At 40.3% G+C, this 25,813-nt stretch overlaps 1 protein-coding gene across 1 annotated transcript in view; it reads left to right on the top strand.

Annotated features, from left to right (window-relative positions):
• Nucleotides 1-25,813, top strand: part of GBF1 (golgi brefeldin A resistant guanine nucleotide exchange factor 1) — a 106,653-nt gene that overhangs the window by 44,739 nt on the left and 36,101 nt on the right. Inside the window, 5 exon segments of the mRNA XM_032116563.1 lie at nucleotides 16,441-16,572; nucleotides 21,569-21,687; nucleotides 22,309-22,417; nucleotides 22,776-22,836; nucleotides 24,507-24,561. Coding sequence (XP_031972454.1) covers nucleotides 16,441-16,572; nucleotides 21,569-21,687; nucleotides 22,309-22,417; nucleotides 22,776-22,836; nucleotides 24,507-24,561 — 476 coding nt within the window.

The raw sequence follows: 25,813 nt of genomic DNA, 5'->3' as shown, positions 1-25,813 counted from the left end.
ATTCTCATTGGGTCTGTAGAATTGCAAGAATAGCAGAATGGCTGAGGCTGGAATGGACCTCCAGAGGTCTTCTGGTCCAAGTGGCCTGCTTAAGCAGGGCTGCTCTGAGCTGGTGGCTCAGGGCTATGTCCAGGCAGCTTTTTACTATCTCCAGGGATGGGGACTCCACATCAAGATGCCTTGAATTATTGGAAGCTACCCACCCAGACCCCTTCCACTTCTTCCACTGTGTCGTGTTGGCACTTAGTGGTATTTTAAGTAGTTTGTTTTTCACGGTGTGTGGAAACAATTTTTTTTTTTCCTTAAAGAAATCTTTTTATCAGTTTCTTAGCTAATATCTAACAACATTCAGTGAAATGTAGGTGGCCCTCCTCTCTGAGGCAAAAAGGAATGTATCTGTAGGTCAAACTGCAGTTCTGTAATCTGTGAAATTTAAAAATTAGGTGCAAGTATATATTGCTCTAGTGATAGTTGGACAGGAAGTACCAAGTCACTGTCAGTATATTTAAAAGAATATAAATGAACACCTGATTGCCTTTCAGCCTTAGAAAATAAGCTCGCAAAGTGTTTTACTTTCACGTGATATGTCTCATGGGATGAATCATGGCTGTTTTACTTGGAGTCTTGAAGACACTGGGGAAAGATGGATTTAGGCATTTTTTTGTTGTTTTGTGGGTTTTTTTGTTTGTTTCTTTTGTGGTTTTTTTGTTTGTTTTAAAATTGGTGTGTTCATTAATGAGGACAACTTGGAGTGTGAAAGTAGGTACTTAAGGTCAGATGGGACATTTGTTACATAGCCATGGTGAGAGCAAGTGATTAATACCTTGCTATGAGGGTCTTCTAACCTTTTAAGTTAGTTTATGCAGTGAAATGGATAGTGAATGATTTACTGTAATCCACTAACCCTGCATTTGCTAGTTCCTGTCAAGGAAGGATGGCTACAAAACAGTCCTTATATATTTGAACAGAACTTTGTAGGCATTTAGGAAATAAAGGCAATAAACGAGATAAAGACTAGTATAGTTAATGAAGGTCTTCCCTACCTGCCTTCTCCTTAAATATGGACACCTTATAATACCCTTTTGAAAAGATTAGAGCAGAAGTTTTCTGTCCCTACCTGGAACAGTGTTGGGCATATTGGAGATGACGGTAATCATATGTCTCCTTCTGCTGTAGATATTTTGTCTGCCAGCTTTCTGCTTCTCCTTGTGTAGTTCAGTGAAAAAATGCTTTGAGGAGAAGGAAGTGTTCTATATTTGATTTGTTGCTATTTACTAATCATCTAGGGATGATAAGTGTAAGTGCTAGCCTCTCTGTGCCTTTTTGTATTGATAACCCCTCTTGAGATCTCTCAGCTCAGTGAAGATACATCTTTCTTTTTTTTTTCCTCCTTTTTTTTAAAGGCTTTCCTGTCAATCTGTAATGGAACGGTCTTTGGTGAGTGGGACCTAATAGCAGTCTTCTACTACCTAAAGAAGGATCACAAAAAAGACAGAGCCGCTTATATGGGCCAGGAGATCCATAGTCATGAATATGGATTAATTCCAGTTGTACTTAGGGGGAAAAATCTTATGAGAGAGCATTAAATACTGGGGCAAGGGAAGAGAGACCGGAATCTCCGTCCATAGAGATTTTTAAAGTTTGACTGAACAAGGCCTTGAAGCAACCTGTTAGAACTCCAAAACAGTCTTTGAGTTGAATTGAAGTTGGTTGAAGTAGGTGACCTCCAGAGGACTCTTCCAATCCAAACCTTTCTATGGTCATGTGCTGGTTATCTTACTAGTTCCTAATCTCCATTTTGTATTTATGTCTGATCAGAGAAGGGCTGCCTGTTTGTTTGAAACATAACCAGCTGGTCTTTAAAGTGCACATATTCTTCCCTGTTCACTCTGTACAGTTGCTCTTTTTATGTACTTGGATGGCACAGATGTCTTAAGTGTCAACTCAGGTAACTTCCATGCTGACACATCTAGTCTTAAGCAGCAGAATTACCTCTGTAAGATAATAGGCTTGGCTTTCCAGGATGTTCCAAAAAATGTGGGAGCAAGAAAGGGAAGGACTACTTCCTTCCGTTTCCCGCAGCACCTCTTCTCTGCTTGAAATGTGAAGTGAGTCTGAAGGATTCTGCTGGTCTCTTGAGCATGTCACTATCCATTTGAAGGAACCTAGCAGGTGAAGCTAATATATAAGGAGCATTTCATTTTCTCCTACTCTCTCAGATGCACACAGTTGTGGATGTTTGTACTCAACGGAACCAGTGTGAAATTTAGTCACAGCCACAGCATGTGTTCTAATTTTCCAGGGAAACTTTCTCCCAGCTGTGGGTTAACCCTTTCTTCACTCTTCTTTCTGCCTCTCCAGCTTTTGGGAAATTTCAGTGAGCAGTTTCTGTGACCAAGGAAGCCTTGAGAGCTGGAAGAAGAATTAGTTCTCAGTGGTTGTCTGGGGGGAGGAAATTGGATTAAGGAAGAATGGGTGTTGATGGGATGTGTGTAGGAGATTTTATTTTAGAGTTTTTTAGTTTCTTTAAAACAATTGAAACAACTGTATTTTTGCACCTCTCCAGTTTTGTCCTATGCTATGACAAAACTAAACTGAAGTTACATTGCTGCCAGCAGCCTGAAGGTGCAGCTTACCTAGTGTGAGTGCTGCCATAGTGTTGTGGAGGTTCTGACCACAGTAAAGATGCATTCACTTTAGGAGTTTTGCTGTTCTAACTCATAGGCTTAAATTGGATTCTTAAGGGAGGTGGTACAGATGCTGTATTGACCAGGACTAAAGGGAGTACCTTTTTTTCTTTTTTCAAGCAGACATGCTAAGAGTGAGAGCATTTCCTCTTTGTGGAAGGAATCTGCTTGCAGGTATATTGTTACAGTTTTGTAACCACTTCTTGAAGCCTATTATAGTGAGGAATAAATGTGTTTGACATTCTTTCTTTGCAAATTTTTTATTTGGAATTATATTTTGAGTTACCTGTGTGTCCTTCTGTAAAAGAAGGGGAACTTCCTGTCAGCAGGAATGTATATTTCTAGATTTTAAATCCTAATGTTACTGTGGTAAACAACCATGGTCTGTAATGTCTAGTAATAAAGCGATTCCAAATCGTAGGTCAGTGGTGAGTCATATTTTACCATTCTTTGAAAGAGCTTTGTCACAAGTGTGGAAAGTAATGCCTGCTCAGCATTGTCCACGGTGACCATCAGGAGGCAGACAGAGGGGGAATAAGGTACTGGGTTGTAGGGGACTTGGTGCTTTGTAGAACACTGTCTTCAGCTGCTCTTTCTCGTTGGCCGTATTAAGTTGTGTTGTGGCTTCCTTTGTCCACTGCTGCTCTTTTCACTCATTTCTCTATTTGGATTCTTTTTGTACTGGGATTCAGTCATTCACAGAGCAGCAAAATGACATCTCCAGACTGCCTACTGCCAGATCACAGCAGTTTCAATGGGAAACTTAAAAGCTGAAGCAGGTGCTGGAAACTCTATTCTCCCTTTGGTCTGGTTCACTGAGTGCCAGCCTTCAGCTGAGGAATGGGGAAGGGAGAAGAATTGATTTTGTGACTGAAATCTTGGACTGATTAATATTTGCATTTCTTCAAATAGTAGTGTGAAAGCTCCATAAATTAAATCTGAATGTAGTGGAGCATCAGGTTGTTGCAGTGTGACTTGTTTTAGATCTGAAGTTATGACTCTGGGCCAAGGTGCTGTTTGTTTGTTGGCATTATTGTCTGCAGCAGATGTAATATCTTTTTAAGAGACCACAGGAACAACATGCTCTATTTCTGCTAGTTTTCTTAAAGTTTCCAAATTTGGTAAACTGTGGAGGGTTTTGCTTGGGATTTTTTTGTTTGTGTTTTGGTTTGGTTTGTTCTTTTCCAGTTCAGTTACAGCCTGAGTCTGCAGCTTCTGTTTAGAAAACTGATTTAGAAAATCAAGAATGTTTTCTCGGTATAGTTCTGGAGTGAGGTTCTGCTTGGTATTTATTGATTGCTGCTACTAATCAATAGAAAATCTGGGAGGGGAAATTCTCTTCACTCAGTGGAGTTAGAGTGCCTACATGTACATAACAGAGGGGTTTTTCTGTTCCTTTTAAGCAAAAGTCAGAATTTGAATAATTTAAGTAGGAAGAGACCCTTGGAGTTCAGATACTCAGCTGAATGCAGGACCTACTTGGAAGTGAGATTGTGTACAGGGTTAAAGCCTGCTGAATTCTGACTGTTTCCAGGGACAGAGCTTCTACAGCTTCTCTCAGCAAACTGTACTGGTGTTTGACCACCCTTCTTTAGAAAATTTCTTTCACAATACCTAATTGGCATTCCCCATGTAGCTTCATCACTGCATCTTATACTATTCTGCACTCTTGCATTACTTTATTCCTATTAGAAGAGATGTTTTTCCTAAGATTGTAAGGTTATCTTTCCATTCTCATGTGATTTGGCATGTTTGGACTGGCTGGAGACTTTTTCATACACTATTTGGGAGAAAAGGGACAAGGAATGCTTCTGCTTCTGGCATTTTGAAGGACTTGTGTTGATTCAATTATGGCCCTGCAAGCTCTGGGGTTTCTTGACTTGTAGTGTGTAACAACAGTAACAGTTGTGGTATAACAGTGTAACACTGAGTCGTGATTATCAGTTGAATTTGGATGTTTGGTTCCAAAACTTGACCTAGAAATCTCAGTAGACTTTTGAGTACAAGGCATTTACTTCTCTGGTTATTGCTCAGCATTGACAGGTGGAAGTGCAGGAGGAGAAAGCCTCACAGCTGATTAGTTGTCTGAGGAATGATTTTGGTAATGCTGAATGGGCATCAGAGATTAGAGTATTTTGAAAGGTTTATTTTCAGACAGTGCTTACGTATTAGCCCTAGGTTTTTAGAAAACTAATTGAGATGTTATGCAATCAAATGATTTTTGTAGAAGCTGGAAAGTCTCATGTCTCAATGGTCTGGAACAGAACTTACATGTAGGTGTTTTCAGGGCAAATACTACTTTGTGCATCATTTCCGTGTGTTATTGGAAGCAGTGAAAGAGTTAAAGTGAACCATCATCTGGATGTTTTTACCCACCCTTAATAGGAACAACTTTTGCCTCTGCTCATCACTGATCCTTTCCTGTTGCTTCCTTCTTTTTTTTTCCTCTTTTTTTTTTTGTTAAAAACATTCTTTTTAATTCAGTGTGATAAAACATCCGTTATTTGTAAGTTGATTGAGCATAAACTATTTCATTATAAAATGGTCATCCATCACTGGAAGCTGGGGGCTGCAAAAAACATTAACTGTGCACTTTTGGCTGGAATGCTGCTTCTCCAGAATAATGCAGCTTCTGTGTAAAGTATGCAGCATAAAAAAATCGACTGTTCAGGAAAACAGGTGCTCGCCTTGCTCTCTCAGGGCTTTGGGATTTCATCCCAAGTTTTTGGAAGGGCCCTCGAAATCCTTCTGTTACCTAGAGTCACTTTCTGGTTTTAAGCACTGGTCTCAAAGCTGAAAATGCTGTTGTGTGTCAAGTGGTTTCATTCTGACAAGGTCGTGAGAATTTGCTAGCAGTTTAACTACTCTTTAGAAAAAAGATGTATATTTTCTTCCCCTCATTCCTTAGTTCTTCCGAAAATTAGGTAGCTTTTTTTTTAAAATCAAGTTTCTTAACACTGACACCCCAAAAGTGAGTGGCCAAGCACTGCCAAGTTTTTTCTCCAGTTTGTCCCTGTAAATTTCCTTGATATTTCACAAGCTCAGCTGCTGTTTTTCTATGTGCTAAACTGTAAAGATCATTTTGATTTTAACTTGTGTTATACAGTGCTTGTCATATTTCCCTAACTTAAATATCAACTTGTAAAATAGCTGTTTTGACTAAGAGTCTTCGTTAACTTTTGATTTTGGGAAGAAAGGGCATTGTTGGATTGCTATTATTGCTTTTTGGAGCTGCTTTTTTGGATAATATTTCTAGGTAATCTAATAGCACAGCACTTAAGGCCAAATATGTTCTCTTTTCATATGAGGAGTTGAAGCAGAGATGAAGTGACTTGCCCAAGAGCATGAAGGGGAGATGAGTGGCAGAGGCTGAGCAGACTGATTTGCCTGTATGTGATCAAGGACCTTGTTACCACTTGATGGTCAGTTTATTTATATATGTGCTTACATCCTGTCAGAGCAAATTCTGTAGATCTAGGCTTGAAAATGAAAAGGAAATTCTTCTGTCTTTGGCTTTTTACCAAGTCTTGAGAATAAGTGCTGTTGAAGTATAATGGTTCTACCCCAGAGGTCATGGCAGCAGAAATGCTAGAGGTGAGAGGTTAAAGCAGAGTTGTGTCCGCTGACCTGTTCAGTGTGTGTTGTGTATTCCAGTTGGAGAGCGAGGCTGTGTTGTGCCCAAGGGAAGATGAGAGGGATTGAAGAAGCCTACCTAAGTGTGTGAACTGGGGGCTGGCTTGAACAAACAGATGTGTTTGTCTGAGCGAGCTGAAGTGTTGCTTTCACATCCGTCTTGCTGGGCAGCATGTAGTCAGTGATGGCCTTTATCAGGATCACTCAGCTGAACTTCTGAACCACTCAGAAGTGCTTTCTTCTGTCATGGGCATGTACTAGATCAAAACCATTAGTAATAGACTAAAATAGATCCATTTGACACTTTCTTAGTGACTGTAACCAGTATTCTATTTCTTCACATAGATTTTAGGCCATTTTGATTCTTCACAGACATTTTATTGTTTTATAGCTGATAACGTGATTTCAGAGCATGGAAAAAATGTATTTAATGGAGTTGGGGACTGATATAATATTGTTTCCATGATGCCTGTCTTAAGATACATCCTGCTCAGTGATCACTGAAGTTGAATAGCATTCACAGATCTCTTCAGATGCAAAGACTGTAACAAAGAAAAAAAAAGCGGAAGTGTTAAAACTCGGAATTCTGCTTCTTTTCATGTATCATCAGGACCTTGTATCAGTGGATTGCTCTAGCACATTGCAGTATGCAGAAATTAATTTTTTTCCCTGGTCCATTTGCAAGAACATAATGCTCACTTGTTGTCATCATTCTAGGAATTGAGCTGCCTTTTAATGAAGGCAGCATTAAATTTTGGGTGTGTGTGTGTGCATGGATTACTGTTTGCTTCAATTATTGCTGTGGGGGAAAAAGAAAGTTGCTTAATGTTTCTACTATTGGAATGTCTTAAGATAATGGTTGGGTTGGCTGCCAGCAGGCTGGGCTCTTCTTCCTTTTGCTTGTGTTCTACTTCTCTGGGTTTGAAACTAATATCCCCATGATGTTTTGCACCCTGCTCTCCTCAAGTCTCCCATTTTGATCTGTGGTAACCTGGTGTGGGGGTTCTTGAGCTCTCGGCCATCATATTTTGCCATTAGCACCTGGGAATTTTACTTTCTGATAATATGGCAAAGCACAATGTCTCCTAGATTAGTTCAGGTTGAATAGAAGAATTTGTGTAAATCGTAACAGCAAGGTACATTAAACCTTTGAGAGATTTTTGTCATTAAAAGATTCTTTCCTCTTGTGTCATCAGGCTTTTCTTCGTTTCATTCTTTGGATTTTGTCTGTCTCACTGATGCATTTTTGATTCCCTGTCATCACAAGAAATGTCTTGGCTTGTTTGGGATTTGTTGTTCTTCAATTTCCTTTTAATTTTTCCCCTTGGCACTCATGGGCTTCCCTTGAGGAAAGGGTAAACAGAATGGAATAACATCCAGACAGCTAATTGATGATAAAACGGTAATCTTTTCCTCTAGCCTCCTAGAAATAGTGAAGCTTTCCTTTTCACAACATGGTGAATTTGCAATGAGAGCTCTATTCATAGCGTGGTAGGCACACAAAGCTGTGGAGAATTACTGTGCTTTAAAATACCGGGGAAGGAGTTTTAATTTCTCCTGGGCTTTTAAATTGCCTACTTAGCTTGGGCCTGGTACTGTGCAAGATGTGTAAAATATCATAGTGAAGCAAGTCCAGTGGCTGAATAGGGTTCTGTAGAGTGTCAAAATCTAATTGCTCTTTCTTCAACATGTGCCAATTTCTTTTAGAGAGGAAAAAGAGTGCTTAAACTTGACATACATCAAACTTGTGCTGTCAGTAAGATAACAGCTAAGTCCATCCTCTGGACTTGGCAGTGTGCAATTCCCCACAGGTTTCATTTAGCCTAGTCCATCTTGTTAGAGTGGCCACGCTCTCTTCCTCGTATTAGGAGGGAACCTTGGGAAACCTGGCTCTAATTCACAACTGCAGCAAGATCAATAACTATCAGCATTTGGTCAAGGACAGATGAATTTGTCACGGGATGGCTACTTTTTGATTTGGTTTATTTTGGTTTAGTAATTTCATTTAGAGTTGAATGTCATGGGCTTGGAGGAGTGCCTGTGGGTTCTGAACTTCACACCCAGTGCAGGTTCATCACAAGAACTGGCTGTTGTCATATGCATGGTGATTTTCTGCAAGAACCTTAGGAAACAGTTTTATCTGGTTCTGAACAGAGACAAAAGGTGATGTGTGCCTGCATTTTACTTGCCTGTTTTTAATGGGATGGTTTTGTTGGAGTTTTTAAGAGTGGATGCTAAGTTTCAATTACCTGTGAAACTTGTAAGCGGAAGAACCTTGTCCTTGCAGCTGTATGGGAAAGGTGATTTTTTTTCTGCCCTGGAAGCTGTTCAGAGCTTCAGGCTAAGTAACTTCCACCCGTGGGAGAAAAATGCTTCAAAAACAGGTAAAATCTCAAATCAGTTTTTGTAGAGTCATTGGGGAGTTCAGTTTTTTGGAGTAGAATTAAGAGCCATTACAAGTGGCATTAACAGTTTAGAGCTTGTTTCTGTCTGTAAAAGCCCCAAAACTAATGGTATATTCCAAAACCTGTCAGAGGCTTAGATCAGCTGTATTGCCCCATCTCCCTTCTCTCAGAGCAATCAACCTTCCTGTAAGGGAGATCAAAAAACTATTTAAGCAGTTCTGAATTTGCTTATTTCTATCATATGTAAATACTCTTACTGTGGAATGTGCTAGCAAAATCAAGTGGTGCTCTAATGCTTCCTCTACTGTGATGTAGGAGGAAGGATTTCATGAAAACAAGGATGGGTTAGCATTGAAATTACCCTTATTACTCTTCACACTGGCAAAAGACACTCATGAGAGACCAGCTTGCAGATAGGAGGCTTTTACTGTATAGTTACTTGGTTTTTTGCCTTTCATCATGCCTAGTTATGTCCTTTCAGAAATGTTCAGGTCACAGGATGAGAGGAAATAGTCTGGGATTTGTAGCCAGGTCTACTCCTGATGACCTTCAACCTTACTGTGCTAAATTACCCCTCAGTTCACTTCAAGAGCTGTTCTTATTTTGAAGCAGAGTCTTTTGGTTATAACCTCTGACCAGTACATGTCAACCATAGCTCAGAAAAAAGTTTGTCAAGATGCGATTATGCCCATCCCTACTGTCTCCTCAGTGCTAAGAAATAAAGACAGAATTAAACAACTTCAACTTTTGAAATAACCTCATATCCAGACACTCAGCAGTCTTCATGACTGGTGTTAAAAATTCAAGGTGGAGCAAGTAGCCATGTCTGTACTTTTAAGTCCATCCAAATAAAAACCATGGAAGTTTGCCTCCTGTGTAGCTCCATACCTTTGTTGATGGCATTTGCTTTCCTTGTGAATGAAGTGAGTATCTTCTGCTTCTTGTAATACCGCTCTAGAACAGAATACTACAGCTGGGTGAAAAGTACTTAAAGTAACAGTGGAGGCACAGCTGGAGTTTGCAGCATAGTTTTGGCTGAAGATTATTCAGCAAATACCTGCTTATGAAAAAATGCCCAGGAATTTTTAATGGTCAGTCAGAACAGCTGAATTTGAAGCATAGCATCAGATGAAACTCCTGATAACTAATGGCTCACACTGGTGGCATTGTCACTGCTTCTGCTTCATTGGTAGATGTAACTAATTCTGTAGAAGACAGTATTTTAGTTGAGTTTATGCTGCCCTAACCAAAGGATGTGAAGAGTCAAATGCTCAGTATGCATTCTGTCATGCTTCCCCAAAATAAAAATCTCAGTTCTGAAGGGTGCTTGAGATCTTGGCACTATGGAACAATAATTTGTTAAAGTCATGTTTAATGAAAGGGAGATAAACACATGAAGCTGGAGTGTGACAAATGAAAGCATTTGTGCCATTGTAATGAAATTAGGCAAACAGAACAGGCTTGACAGCTCTGGGTTCCCCTTGTCAAACTGCATTTGTAATTCCAGCTTTGCATTCATGTGTGGCTGTGAATGGCACTGTTTCCCCCTTGATTTGGTGGGCTGGGGCCCCTGAATGACCACCTTAATTCATAGGGCATTAGCTTTGAAGAGTATATTTTACAGATATCCTTTGAAAAGGATTGCAGTTAATTCACACTTCTCCTTCATTGGTTTGAATATCCTTGGTTTTCAGCCTGTGTTTATTTTTATTGTATGCAAAGCTTTTGATATCACTTACTGTAGTGAAGTATTGATTTCAGAGATGCACAAAGCTTGCTTCCACGCATCCCCACAGTATATATATTGTGTTGTGCAATCCCCACAGTATTTATGTGTTCTGGAAGCTAGGATGTAAGCTTCTGGCTCCTCAGCTTCTCCCTAGCTGGCAGAATCCTGTTTTCTTTATCTATTAAGAGCTTAGATTAGGACAAGACAATGATATTTTGGGGAACCCGGAGAGAATATCCGGTGGCTTTTGATGACCTCTTGTTTATGAAGTTTAGGGGACGTTGCCATTATTATTTTCAGGAAGGAGAGCTAGAGCTTTCTCTCATAATGCTAGCTGCTAAGTCTGACTGTATAAATGGCAATCTGTTCTCCTTTCAGATCAGAAAATCTCTACAATGTGCTACGCATTGCACTGTGTTGCAAGGGCTGGTCTAGAACTTGCAAGAAAAACAAGATGAAAACAACAGCTAAGATCCCCTTGTAGGGGAGAGATGGCAGAGGATTCTTTTCACTTGAAACACTGTCTCTACCAGGGAGGGCTGTGTGGAGCAGAACATACGCTCGGGAACAAATGAGTGTGGGTCATCTATAGCTTAGCTTTCTTACACTTGTTATCCAACATTATTTGGCCATTATTGATTTGGAGTTAAATGTCAGAGTTGGAGTAGACTTGCTAGCTAGAAGTCAGGGCATGTCTTTCAGTTCAGGTGCAGAGTGGCATGTGTTCAGTCAGTCTGGAGAATTTGTTTTTGGAGTGGTGAAAAACATGCTCCTCTTCTGTTTATCAGCTGTAGAGCTGCTGTAGCTGCAGTTTTGCCAGGGCACCTAGAACCAGTACGCATATACTGTTCTGTGCCTGTTATCTAGGGACTCTATGTAAAGCGAATTCAAGCTCTGCAAATTTTTAGAGGAACAAGTTAGTATTGTTCTTTTTGCTAGATTTGTTAACCTCTAAATTAAACAGCTGATAATCACAGGCCTAACTCAAAAGAATTTCTCCTTTCCCTGCAGTCTTGCATTTTGACCTGGCTGAGATTAAGCCAGTACTTATTTCAGCAGTTAAAATGTTTATGAAAATCCAAAAAGTGTGACCACTCCATACTTTTAGACGGGTTTGAAAGGCAAGTACAATTTTGTCCTTGTAACTTACTCAGTCTAACTTGCTGATCCAGACTGCAGGGACTTCTCATCTTTTGAGTGAAAACACAAAACGTTTTGGTGTTTGTTGGGTGAACTGAGAATAAATTGCATATCACGGTAGGCCAGGAAGTGATTTTGAGGATGACCCAGGAAGCACTTGCTGATACCTTGATTTTCTGTGGCATAAACTGATTGAGCCCTAAGGCAAGAGTCCCAAAAAGCTGGCTTTCTGCTCTATTGCAGTGTTATCTTGGTCTTTTTCTCACCTTAAGAAAAGAGAATGCCTGTTCATTGTACAGCTCAGTTTGTAAGCAGGGAACGTAATAGTGCGTGCTCAAAGCATTGCTCTTGTCTGAGCTCGTCTGCACTGCAGAGGTGCGTGGGATACAATGGAGACAGCCTTTCTGAAGGCTGGGCATCAAAGGCCAACAGCTGCTGCATAAGAGGAGTCCAGGTCATGTGGTTTGGGTTGCAGTTGCCTGTCCTCGGGACAAATGATGTTGAAATAACTTGTCATAAACAATTTTTTCTTGTTCATTTACTCTGATTCGGAACGCATAGCCGATCCTGATAAGAGTCATTCAGGAGTGAAGAGTTGAACTGCCAGAGAAAGCAGCTTATGTGAGCGTTTTAGATCAGGAATGTGCCAACAGTGTGCTAACAATAAGAAAACTCTCCCGAGGGGAACCTGCTCCTGTACTTCAGGAGAAAGGGGATGCTGGAGGTCTGATGCAGTTTGTTTGCTGAAGTGCCAGAACGGCTGGATGGGATTGCTGAAATGGGAGTTAGGTGCTTAAACATGAATTAGTTGTTTAAATATCTTTATAGACATGTGTGTCTAAGTACAAATAATCCATAGGAAGAATGAGGGAAAGCACTGTGATCTCAAAGGAATTCTGTCCTCATTAAAATTGCCAGCCTGAAGAGTTGGCTTTCTGATAACATTACTTAAGATACTCTTTCCCTCCTTCTCAATTTCCGTGCACTGCTTTAGGCTAGCTGAGCATCTCTTGAGTGTTGTGCTGATCCTGGTCTCTGCTTGCTTCTCTGAAATTTCATTGAATGGACCTGTACAAAAAGAATGGGAATTGCTTTCCAGCTGGTCCCCAAAGCAGACCATGCTCTTAATTTAAGACTAAGTCATGTTTTAATATAATTTTTCCCTGGGTTTGAGTAGATTTCGAGGGAAGGCTGCTTGAAGGAGTCCCTTGTGCAATTTTGTTCTCTTTGTGGATACTTACTAAGTTTTTCCTCTTGTCATACCCTTGGCTGAAGTCATACTTGCAGGTTTGGTGAGTTTTTGGGTGGGTTTTTTTTTTGGTTGTTTTTTTCCCCAGAGTTGAAACGGGTTACTTAAGCAGAGAACCATCCTGAGAAATGTCTCTTGCTAGAAAATATACTTGGAGAAATATCTGTGTCGGCAGTTCTCAGTTCTCTCACTGGTTACAGTTACCTCACTTGCAATGCCTGAACCTGAATCTGGCAGAACAAGAACTGGAGTTGAAAATTCAGAGCAATTTTTTTTTTGCATGTTGTTATAAACATCAAGTATGTACCTCCAGACATTTAGTGTGTACCTTATATAGCCTTTGTTTTGTCACAAGGAATTATTAAAGTAATAATTGATTTTCCTACGTTTTCCAAGGTTCCTAGATATTTTCAGAAGAGCACAGTATTGCTTTCACAGTTAGGTGGTGGCAGGAGTTCCTATGGTGTCTCTTCTGTGAAGTTTTTTGGGGAGAACAATTCCCTCTAAAGACTCTGATCCCACCGTACCAAAGTACTGTGAAGAGAGTGCTATTCATGTCCTACTGTTTTGTGCTCTAGATCAAACCAACCTGAGCTGTAGTAGAAAAGCTGGCGTGGAGTGCACCTTGCAGTTGTATCTATTGATCCAAAAAGGCTGGCAGGTTTGTTCTGGACACTGCCACATTTGGTGTACAAGGCTAAGAAAACCTGTAGAGGAAAGAGCTTCTGAACTAACTTCATTGATCTTAACAGGACTGAATTAAAAGAAGAGGGTATATGTTTGATTTAATGGTTTGTTTGCAAAATCATCACTGGGTTAAAAACTTCTGGGTAGCTTTAGTGCCACTTTCAGATGCTGAACCTTCTTCAGCCCATGAAGGTAGTCTGTTTCAAGACAGGGTATAGCAAGAATAGCGACAATACGAGTGTTTTTCTGTGCTCCCAAACTTCCCACTGAAGCAAAGGACCAGTACCAAGATTAAGTTCTGCCTTGAAAAGGGAGCTGGTGACCCTTGTAAGTCCTCAGTGCCTGCAAATACTTCTGGTAAGAAGAGCTCATTTGAATACTCCTCAAGTGCAAGCAATGAGAAGTGGGATTGGTGTTTCACTGACATTTAGATCTTTCAGACAGTAGCCCTTTAGTGGGTAAGTCCTGCACTAAAAATGCTCTCTTTGTCTAACATATTTTTAATTTTTTTTTTTTAATACCATAGCACCAACTACCCAGTCTAAACAGTTTTACAGCATAAACCATCAGTTTCAGAGAGCTTAATGTAAAGTGCTTTGTTACTGTAAAGTCTGGAATCTCTGAATATTAGGGAAACTGGCCAAAGCTGCTGTGTAATCAATGATACGTGCCTAAGTTAAATCCTAATTATGACAAGCTGTTTTGTGATCTTCATGTAAGTTGCAAATTTCAGTTGGACTGCAAGGGAATCTGATCTTTAATGACATCAAGATTAACAATTCTAATTGAATGGAAAGACCTGGAACTCTCCCTACTCTTGTAAAGAAAATATCTATTTTTTGTCCCAAAAAATGTATTAATGGTGCCCTATACATCCTCTGCTAGCAAGTGTGTCTTCATTGTCTCATTCTACATGTGCAGGGATGCACATCTGCTGAAGTCCCATTTTTCTTACTAATCAAGGGCAGCTTTTTCATCCTGGGACTCAGTGGTTTGAACGAGACTGGAGGAATTGGCAGGATTATGGTTTGATCTGTAGAAAGGATCAGTTTCAGGGAAGAAGAATTTGAGTTTTGATCCCAAGTAGTCTTACTATATTTATTGCTGTCCAAGTGTTTGTAACCAGACAAGTGTTCTACAAAGCACACTTACATAAGCATCAGTGAAAATATCTTGCGATCAGCTGCATTTCCATGTGCTATTGAGAGGTGACACAATTGTAATGTCACACCAGGATATTATCTGACAAATTGGAGGAGTTGTTCTTAAGCCAAAAAGGTTGAATCATCATGTTCCTTTTAACCCCTCACAAGTTAGTGGAGTTGGCCTTATTTGAACTGGTCGCTGAAATGTAAGAGATGGCGTAATGATTCCCAAAGTCCCTTTTAATTGCAATTTTGCTTTAGTTAACAGCACTTTGATGTTCTTCTCTGTGCTCTTTACTTTTAAAACAAAAGCCCCTGTATTGTTTTTCTTCCTTTGGTCCTTTGCCATAATTTGACACAGTTACATACTTTCTGATAGACTTTTTGCTCTGATACTTAAGGCTTCTCAACAGGAATTGTGATAAAATAGAATTTCACTTATCTCAGAATAAAGGGTTTGGGTTTTTTCCCCTCAGCAAAATAATTGAATTATGTTGGTAGGTAGAAAAGCAGCAGCTTGTCTAAGGATTCAGGAATTGCAGTCTTTTTTCTCCCTGCCTCAAAGAAGCTTATAGAAGAGATAAATGCAATATTTGATTATCAAGTATATAAATGCCAGTGATCCTGTGACACTATTAGCCATTAGACTTGTTAACTTTTATTAGGAATAAAAAGTAGGTTTCAGCAAGTTGAGCCAAGTGTTGTACTTAAATATTTCTAGTCTCAGAATTATCCAAGTTACTTTTAATGCATTCTTCTGTGCCTGTGTACTTACTATGTTGTGGTTGCCTTCACCTGCTTTTTAATGCTTTTTCTCCTAAATCCCCCTCAGGGCTCCTCTTATCTTGATTCCTTGTGTTTTATTTGGTTGGGTTTGGTTTTTGTTTTGGTTAGGGTTTTTTGTTTATTTTTCTTGGTCAATTTCCCTAGTTCTGGTTATTCTCTTCTGTATTTCTTTTTCAATCCCAAAGCATCCCTTGATCATCTTGGAAAGTTCAGGAAGCTTGTTAGTTGTTTTTTCTCCAGCTTAATAGCTCAGTGCATTTGCCTTCTTGTACTGCAGCTTTAGAGGGGATCCTTGCCAGCCAAAGCCGCAAGTAGAGAAGAGTGCCCTTTTTAATTCTTTGGTTGAGAGGCTTACACAGGTATTCTGAGAGCAAGACAGAAGAGTTTTTAAATTAGGTTATCTTGTGGGGTTTTCCTGTCTTTGCCAAGCAAACATTTAGTGTTACAGAAATGCAGTTTGTATTCAGGCAAAGAGCTGCAAGAGATCCAATGAACCTGGTTGTACGTTTGTACTCTGCATGTGATTAGCATGAGGCTTTATCTGTAGTAGGCTCCGGGGTGGCAGAAGGTGGGACAAGGTCTATATAGTTCATGGGATCACACAATTCCAAAAGTAATAGGAAAATGCAACTGAATCTGCCAGTGAGTTAAAGCATAAATTTATGTAACAGTGGCCTCTGTGGCATTTATGGAGTGTCCTACAATCAGATTTTAGAAGGCTCCAGAAAGATGTTTTGAAGATCGCAAGAAAGTGAACTTTACAAACCACTGCTTTTAAAATACATGCCTATACCTATGTGCGTGCTTGTGTGTGTGTATATATGTAAAAACAACCCTGACCTTCCCACCAGCCTTCTGAAACTAACCTAGTGCAGGCTTTTTTTTCTCTGAGATGAAACTTGCTGTATATTCTTAAAGAGAAAATGAATCCTAAGGAATCAACTCTAATTGTCTTTTTAAAATTATTTTTATTTTACAGAGCTATCTGAAATTGAACCTAATGTCTTTCTTCGGCCTTTTCTGGAAGTAATCCGTTCTGAAGACACTACAGGCCCCATAACTGGATTGGCACTCACCTCTGTGAATAAGTTCCTCTCATATGCACTAATAGGTAGGCTATGTGACTTCCTGGGATTTACCAAAATGCCAGCCAAATGCATCTCTGTGAGCTATGTCTTTGGCCAGGATACATGCTTGCAGTCTTAATGTGGAGATCGGGGAAATAAGAAAATTGTCATTAACACTAGGAAAATTGGCATCAGCAGTTTCTTAATATCTTACTGGCTGATCTTTCATGGTGCTGCAGCAACGTCTGGAAACAGAGCCAAAGGGCCAAAGGGCCTGCTGCAGGGCTGTGCTGGTCACCAGCTGCTTTTTAATGCCTTCCAAGCAAAAGGGCCTGGGAGGGAAGAATACCAGTTTGGATTACAATGTTGTAGCATATAGAAACACAGTAGGATTTGTTTTGTTTTGTGGACTAATATTTCTGCTCTAGAGTGAGGATGATTTTTTGCCTGGTCCCAGACCTTGTCCAGTGGTGTGCCAGTACTCTTCACTTCCACAATTGTCATGGCAGAGACAGTTTTGCTGCTGCCCAAACTTTCAAATTTGCACATTCTCCTTCTTATCTGTGAAAGACTAATAATGTGCATGTGCTCAGTTCACATGGCTCAGCTGGCTTGTAACTCATTAGCTGGCTTTCTGTCTGCCATCAGTGTGTCAACCCGTTGTTAGTGGTGCTCGATTTTTCTCTGTAAGTTCTGTTAGTACTTTCTGATCATACCTGTGTGAATTACAAAACCTGTTATCTGTGTTTGTTTATATGTGGTCTCACTTGAAGAAAATAATTTTATCAGTCTTCCTTCCCCCTGAGTTCAGATTTCTCAGTTCTTTTTCTCCTTTGTATTGTAAGGGAACACTTTGAATTTTTGGTACTGTTGTTTTAAATATTTAGTTCTTTGGAGATAGCATGAAGTCGGTTAGAGAAAGAAAGGGCTTTATGTCAGTGCAAATCAATTCTGTGGGAAAGACACAAAACTAAAATGAGCAAAAATAGAAACTTGCAGGAAAAAAGTGTTGCATGAAAATCTAGTGTATGAAGACTTCAATTAGTGGGTAGTATTTGATATAATACCAAATATAACTAGAATGATGCAATAATGACGTAAGTTCCTAGGACAATAAAGAAATCTTTAAAAATAAGCCTGTAAAACATGTCCCCCTGAAGGATTAAGCAACAGTGCAAAATATATGACTTTCAGCATTACAATGAGGGATGGACTCTTCTTCTGGGCTTTTATGATCTATATCACATGTCTGGGTAAATGTCTGCACAGGCAACTGTTGAGAAATGCTTGATTTGAGGCAGAAACAGCAAAAAATGGGGTTAAGAATTTGTAGCCTTTCTCTAGCTAGTTGTTGTTTAGAATATTAATTGGGTCACTCCAATAAGAGTGCCTCCCTGTAACTGTTGATGATTGGGTGTCTTTGTAGTAGACGGTGGAAGACTCTCTGCCTGGCTTTTTTTCTGGGGCAGAACCTGTAATCTAAGACCTTCGTTGTTGCTTCAGGTGACATTCAGAGCAGCCTTGTCCTTTGTGCTGCTCCAGATATCAGTTAGGCTGGGATTAGTGGTGCTGACTGAACATCTGGCTAGGTGGTGTTGTTAAATGAAAGCTTTTTGGTATTATAATTTCTTTTTGTAATATGAGACTAAAGGTAGTCGAAAGACTGTTTGCCTACACATAGGAAATGCTTAAAACTGTTCTTAGTGTACAAATCTGTTTCAGACTATAGAGAGCAAGAAAGAAGGATGCTGGCATAACCATGGTAGGGAAATTGCAGTGTGGCAGATATGTATTTTGTGTTTTGAGGCTGCATAATGACAGGTGAAGCCAGCACGTTTTTAAAAAGTGACACTACCTTTGTCTGTTCTGTGAGTGGTTGCATTTTACTGTACAAACTAAGTTGAAAACCAGGGTGCAGTGAAAGGGCCAAACTCCTTTGATAAATATCTTTGTTTAAAATGGCTTTCTTTTCCCATTTCCAAAGTATTTCATGGCTAATCCTTGTGCAGTGTCATTGTTGTTTTACTCTGTCACATGTCAGAAGGTGGTTATCTGTCTCCTTTTTAGGCCAGTATTGCTGAGGGGTATGTTTTAAAAGCAGTTAGAAAAGAGTAATTCCTGAGTAGACTTTAGGACTTCTGATCTCTAGTAGTTTGAATTGCAAATTCACTAATGATATAGTGTGCAATCACAGCTCAGTTAGATAAAATTACTTGATATCCACCGTGTGTGTATTTTAGCAGGAATAGTTAGCCTTACGGTGATTATCCTCTGCTCTAAGTACTTCTTCTTCAAGAGCTTTAGTTGATAAATTACACAGTAACTTTTAAAGAACTAGAAAACTTTGTGGCAATACTAAAGTCCCTTTGATTTTTATCCCTCAGATGAGTTACTTCCTTGCTCAGCAGTTTTGCAGTAGCTAGTGAGCTGTCAGCCTACTGGATGATTAGCTATAGGAAGACTAGTGGCTAAATTTCAGAATTGGGGTTTTCTGTATTTCCCTCAGAAAAGGTATGTGCTCTTTTTACTGACCACAGCAGCTTCTGGCTCCATTTCTAAGCTTAGCTTTCCCTGATGTTCCTGAAAACTGCGTATCTGTTGCTCAGCTTCCAGTGAGAGGACTTGCTGTTTAAGGAGTTTAAAGCTTTTTCTCCCCTCTACCGTGGTGTCTCCGTGGTGATTTATTTCAGTTCCATTAAAGGTGTTACTGAGCAGGCTTCTGGCTTTCCTGAATTCCCTTTGGTTCAGAAGCTGGATTTTCCGATTTCTGTTTGTTCTTTTGCCCACCTGTTGTAAGACTGCACCCTGTATGAAATGTGTGTATCTAGATGGGGTTTCTAGATCTTTGCACTGTAGATGGCAATTTTCAAACTGGTACTGTGCTCACTCAAACTTCTTCTTGTTAGTGATTCTGAGCAGGCATTGGTATATCTTTCTGTACTGTTTTCTCACAAGGGAACAAAGATTTTTTTCTGTATCTCGTTTCTGCAAAGTAGAAGTATCTGTGCTTTTAATTGAACTCAGGAGGCTTTATAAATTGACCTGAATTTGTAGTGCTGTTCCAGGGAGCCAGAACTGAAGTAGTCAGGCGTGATGTGTGTTGGGAAAGAGGTATTGAAGGTAGGGGCTAGAACAGCAAAGCAGTACTCACAGATCTGTTAGAGAAGCATGTGCACACCTTGCCTGCATTTTGTTTTCACACACACTATTTATCCAAACTACAATTAAATATGTCCCTAAGACTAGAGTAACTCACATCTACTGGAAAAGGTGACAGTGAAGTGAATCTGTGTGTTCTGCATGTGGGAGCATTTTCTGGAACAAGTTGCTTTTTTGTCTTGATTCCCACTGGGCTGCTTTCCACTGTGGCCATTGAGGCTGGTTAGCAGTAATGTTAATGTAGGTACTGGCATTCTCACAGCACTGATCTTTGCCTAATTCGATTAAGACAATTCAGAATGAGCCTTCATCACCATTGGTGATTTAAGCTATTACCTCCCTGAGTAAGAGTGCATGAGACACCAGCCTATGACTGATTTTATTGTCTCTGGTAGAAGAGCAGTAGCTTCTAACTGGATTATAAGCCATTATTGAAGGTATGCAGAGGACTGCTTTTGACAGCCAGGCCTCCTATCTAATGCTTCCCTATATCAGAGTTTTGTATCCTGTTGCATGGAGCTGCTAAACTAGGTAAAAAGTGACCGATTGGTTTTAGAGCAGCCTCCTTGATAGCTCAGTGAAGTTCGCCTGGCAAACCAGGAGAAGAACTCACTCTAAACTATGCAAGATTTCTGCGTGTCTGTGTGTGTGTGTGTGAGCATGAACAATGTCAAAAGTAAGCAAGCTCTGTTCTTAATAGGGATGTGTAAGAGATGGCAATGGCAAAGTGCTGTTCCTATGCAGATTTATGTGATTCTGAAGTACACTGATGCCGCTTCAGTTTTATACAACTGTGAGAAATTTCTTATCCTGCAGCTGCTCACGATAAGAGTGTGGTAGAGGCTGCTGTCTCTGGACCACAATAAGGGCAGCTTTCTTTAATACCTAGGGCTTAGCCCTTCCTGGGTGTGAACATTACTGGAGTCAAAGGGGGAATCCGTGAAGCTTCTGTGCAAAGCATACAAGGTCTTGCTTGTTTCCTCTGTCAGCATCATTCTTGCTGGAGTTCAAGAGGCCCCATTGCCAATTAATGAGGTATTAAGCAATGTTTAGGTTGTCCCCTTTCTTTCCTAATGACTGTTTAGGTAGAAGGGTATCAAGATTCTTGCCCAGTGCCATATTATTTAAGTGAGAATGAAATCAAAGCCAGAGGCAGCTTTTCTGAAGCCACTGTAATGTAGCACGAGATACAGTTACTAGCAACAATCTCATCCTAAACATTCTCTCAACTGTACCATTGTTTGTAGCTGCAAAAGACTGAAATGAAGAGAAGGAGCCTTGATGAATGATTGAAGTGGGAGGCCTGCAACTCTGATATCTAAACTGTGATTGTGTCTGTCTGCTGTTTTCTCTGGGGAAAGCTACTGGTCTGTTCCTTTCCAGCTCTTGTTCCTTGGGAGGGATGTAGAACAAGACACAATTTTCCCTTCTCAATTTTGGTGGAATCTGTTTGGCATTTTCTTCTCATGAGAGTAAATTTTAGGTTCCCTGTGTTTAAGAGCTGTTTTGTCTTTATTCCCAAGGAGGCACAGAATGCATTTAACAGCTGATTGTGCTATATTGTAGGGAACAGGACACAGTCTTAGAAGTTAACTTGTAAAACATAGAGAACCAGTAACAACAGAATTGTAATTATTTTCTTTGTTAGGTTATATCTTTTTGCAAATGTAAGTAGACTCTTTATAAAGTGTTTCTGAAAGCTCCCAGTTATAAAGCCTGTTAGTGGGAGGTGAGTTATGCTCTTGTTGGGTCAACTCACTGCAAGTCACATAAATTGAGGAAGCTGAAGGTCACACAGTATCTCCGTGTCGATGTCTCCCCACAGAGGTGGTAGGCTGTAGATGGCTGTTCCCTGGCACATATTTTTATTCTGTTATTCAGATCCCAGCCATGAGGGTACAGCAGAGGGGATGGAGAACATGGCAGATGCTGTCACTCACGCCCGATTTGTGGGCACAGATCATGCAAGTGATGAGGTTGTCTTGATGAAAATCCTACAGGTAAGTAGAGAGAAATGGTAATTACCATAATGGTTGCTGCCTGTTGTGGAACATATCCTGTTACATAGAGATGAAGAGGAGGGAGCAATGTTTTGACTCTGTAAGAGCTTAGTGACCGGCTTTATTTTTAAACAGATAGCTCATACACCTGTGGTAAAAGCTTTTCCAAATGAAAACAGTTAAAAGCTTAAATGATTTTAAAATTATGGACTTGATAATGTGGTAGTGTTGGTAATCCTACCTTGTGCATGGTCTGTGTTGGGTGGGGGCTTAATTAAGAATATGGAGTGCTCAAACTTATTTTTGAGAAAAATTCTTTACAGAGACAAACCTATGGACTGTATACCTCTTTGGTCTATGTACTTCTGAGCAGATATCTATTTTCTGAATTTAAGTATTGAGTAGTATGCAGCATATTGAGCCTCTTTTAGAAGTGGGTCAGGAGATCATTCTTGTCTCATAATTGGCTTCTTGAGCACAGCATTCAGTTTAAAATTACTCCAGGAGAAACTTCCTTAGGTTTTCTGCTCATGGCAGCCTTTCTTGAGGAAACCAACCTCCTCTTGGGAATGCATGCAAGTATCATTGCCGTGTGGTACATAAGGGTGCTGTTCTTTGCAGGTGTTGAGGACGTTGCTGCTCACCCCGGTGGGAGCCCACCTCACCAATGAATCAGTGTGTGAGATCATGCAGTCCTGTTTCCGCATATGCTTCGAAATGAGGCTCAGTGGTAGGTTTGTTCGTATCTGCCGTTAAGAAATGATCAGGTTTCCTCAGCATTAACTAGTTCTGTTGTAGAGCATGCATCCATGGAAAGCTGCTGAGCTTTATATTATTGTGTCTTTCTACAACTTCATGGAAAATTTGTTGGGCATTCACTGTACAAGTTTGGAGTGCTCTTTTCCCCAGCTGTGCAGCGCCACCGTGTGATGCCATGACCGCTTGCAGTAACGCGGGGTTGGAGCTGGTTTTAATAAATTTGCCGTAATCTCTGTAAACAGGACTCGGAGGGGAGTCTGCTTGAAGAAGCCTCTTGATAATATCACACTGAGTAATGACACCTGTGTTATTTGTTTTTGTCTTCGCAGAGTTATTGAGAAAATCTGCAGAGCACACTCTGGTCGACATGGTGCAGCTGCTCTTCACAAGGTAAACCTGCTTGTGTTTGCCTCAGCATTGCCGAGATGGCTCTCTAAGGACAGAAAGATTCCACACTTCCACTTAAGGGCCCTCAGAAAAATCATCCAAAATGGTCATTATTTAGAGGTGGAAAAGGATGAAGGATTTGGCACTTTTCTCTAGGGCTGACCCTGTCAGACTGCAGGGAGACAGAGGTAGGGAAGGTTGCCTGGTTTAGGGTGTCCTTTGAGGAGAGATGGACAGCCAAGTAATGAAGAGCTTTAGGATAGAGAACCAGTTTCAGGACAGAGAATGCAAACTTCACTGAAAAAAAGGTGCTCTAAAAAATATAGCTCTCTTTAGCAGAGAGAACAGAAATGGTATTGAATAGCCACACATTGATTTCAAGCTGAGAGCTTTGAGCTCACACATCAAAGAGCATTTTAAACGCTTGAAATCGTGTGTCTTGGACAAATGTTCTGCCTTTTCATCACCCTTCAGGTAATTAAGATTACCTCTTTTAAACTCAAGTAAGTTAATTAACTTCAAGACTGTTTCTCCAAATAGTGAAGTACTCATAGACTTTCTCTGGGTATTGTGAAAAGGAAATGTGCAGGTACAGATATACTTTTAGTAGAAAAGGATTTTGGTGAAGCTGACAGTTTATGAAACACGGTTGCATTCTATTTTTTCCCACTGTCACACAGTTCCAATGGCATCTCAGTTTTTTTTCTCCTCTATGTGCCCTGCATCATGTGCACTGGATGAATGTGGGGCAAAGTCAGAATCAATCTTTTCAAAGAGGCGAGACCACATTACTTTTTCTCCAAATGCATATGTGAATTTTACTTGGTGCTTTTTCATTACTTACTGTGTAATCCTCTCCTCTGTCCTTCTTGATAAGGCTTGGAGACACCACCACCATGTTTTCCTGTGGACATTGGGATGGAGATGCAAGGCAAAGGCAGCAGCTGCAGGGGGGGTTTGGCCATCTTGCTTTCCAGAAAAAGATAGAGCCAAAGCTGTGCTCCAAGGCTTTTATACCCTCATCAAGTAAACACAGAATTGTAGTAAAGAAACAAGAGAGAGCAGGATGTTTGAAGTTGTAGAGCTGTACATGTTGTCATTTGGTAGCACAGGTGAGAGCAGTCTACCTCATCCTGAGATGGGAACTACTTATCTCAAAAGATTCAGCTCAAATGTATATCTGCTGTCCTCCACAATTGTGTTTATATGATGCGGAACACAGGACAGCTACTGGGGTTTCTACAAATTCAAAGAGAAGAATTGCCATGAGTAGTAATAATATGTACGCTGCAAGAGTCCTGATGTGGATGACACTGGCTCAGCAGCTGTTTTTAGCAGCATCAGAGAAACCTGTTTTGAACAAATGTAATTAGTCCACTGCTGCAAACATACACTGAAGGAAAATAAATGGTATTTACATGGCAGGAAGATCAATACAGAAAAGCAGCCATTAGTAGTAATACCGTGCAAAGCACCTCTCATCTATACTTGTGTGGGTTTTTCCCTTGGCAGATTTTGGCAGGAATAGAAATTAGGAGAGTTTCTCTTAGTAAAGTAAACCTAATTTGGGTTTTCTAGTATCTGCAGCATGACTGGAAAGACCAGTCTGTTTCTTTCCCGTTCTTGTTAATCCATGTAAGCTGATGTATTTTGGCTTGCTCTTTGTATTTCAGGTTGCCTCAGTTTAAAGAAGAGCCTAAAAGCTACATGGGAACGAACATGAAGAAGGTAAGACTCAGCACTGTGTTGACTGTTCTGCTCCTGTCTTGGGCTTGCGCTCAGCTCTATTTTGTTTGTTTTCACACTTGTATTTCTTTGTTCCTACAAGTCCCTAGTTCACTGAAAGAGCATGTTTAACCGCATAAATGGACATAGATTCTGTGGGATTAAGTCCACATAGTCCAGTGGCAAGTCTTGTTAATGATACTGCTGCCTAAGTGAGACAGTCTGGATTCTGGGAACAGCCATCAGCTGCTGTGGGCTAGAAAACCCCAGCAAGTTCTGGGACCTGGTGGTGTCATTCTCCAGTTACTTGCTGTCTTCTGCTCTCTCTCCAGCTTCTTTTTCATCATTCTTCATTCACTATAGATGTAATACTGAGCTCTTGGGCTATATTTTTGTCCAGTTCCTCCTGTGTAGAAGGGAAACTTTTTGAGGCTGGTGAAACAGCATGAAAGCATCATGAAACTGGCTTTTATAGAAAAAGCTTTGGTGACTTCTAGAAGGGACAGCATTCTGTGGTGAAAACCTTAGTTCACGTGATCAATGCCATCTCTGTTAGCAGCCAAATCAAAGCAGACTTTTCTTTATCTACCTTTCCCTAAATGCACAGTTTTCTGAGGGTGGAAGTTCTGGATTTGTTCAATGCTACTATCTTGATCAATACAGTGAGGCTTTTAGCAGCTGGATTCAGTATTTCAAATGCTGTTATGTGATCTTATATGATTATTAATGTAGTAATTTCTTAGGTGGAGGGAGGTCCTCTTGAGGGACTCCATATATACTTCTATATTCTTTATGTTCCATATGAAGAATGTCAATAAAGGTAACAAATTCTGCTGTTCAGAGCAACAGGATGGGAAAAAGTGCTAGAGAAGAAATAACCACCTTTCAACTTAATGCTGAATATACAATTTATAACTTCCACTGTTTTTATTGTAATGTTTTGAGAAAAGGGACAACATGGGGTAAACATACATTTCAGAGCCAGTATAGCAGTGTTTTGAGAGACTGAATGCTTGGTCGTAGGAATCTGAAACGTAGTAAAGCTTAGGGCTTTACTTCTTGTATAGTAAACTAGTGACTGCTTGTTTCCCTTGCTGTGGGAGAAGTCACAGGATTTGTGATGATGGTAGGCTGGCCTACGGAGAGCTAAAAGAGATCCCGCTAATGTAGGGCAGGTATCAGGCTTTGTCATGCTCTGTGTACAGAAGGTGTAAAGTGAAGGTGACTGAATTTAGGAAGGCTGCCCTTGCCAAGT

This window comes from Corvus moneduloides, chromosome 8, assembly GCF_009650955.1.
Source record: "Corvus moneduloides isolate bCorMon1 chromosome 8, bCorMon1.pri, whole genome shotgun sequence".
NCBI lineage: Eukaryota > Metazoa > Chordata > Aves > Passeriformes > Corvidae > Corvus > Corvus moneduloides.
Note: the sequence above shows the minus strand (reverse complement) of the source record. Positions and strands in the feature narration are given on the sequence as shown.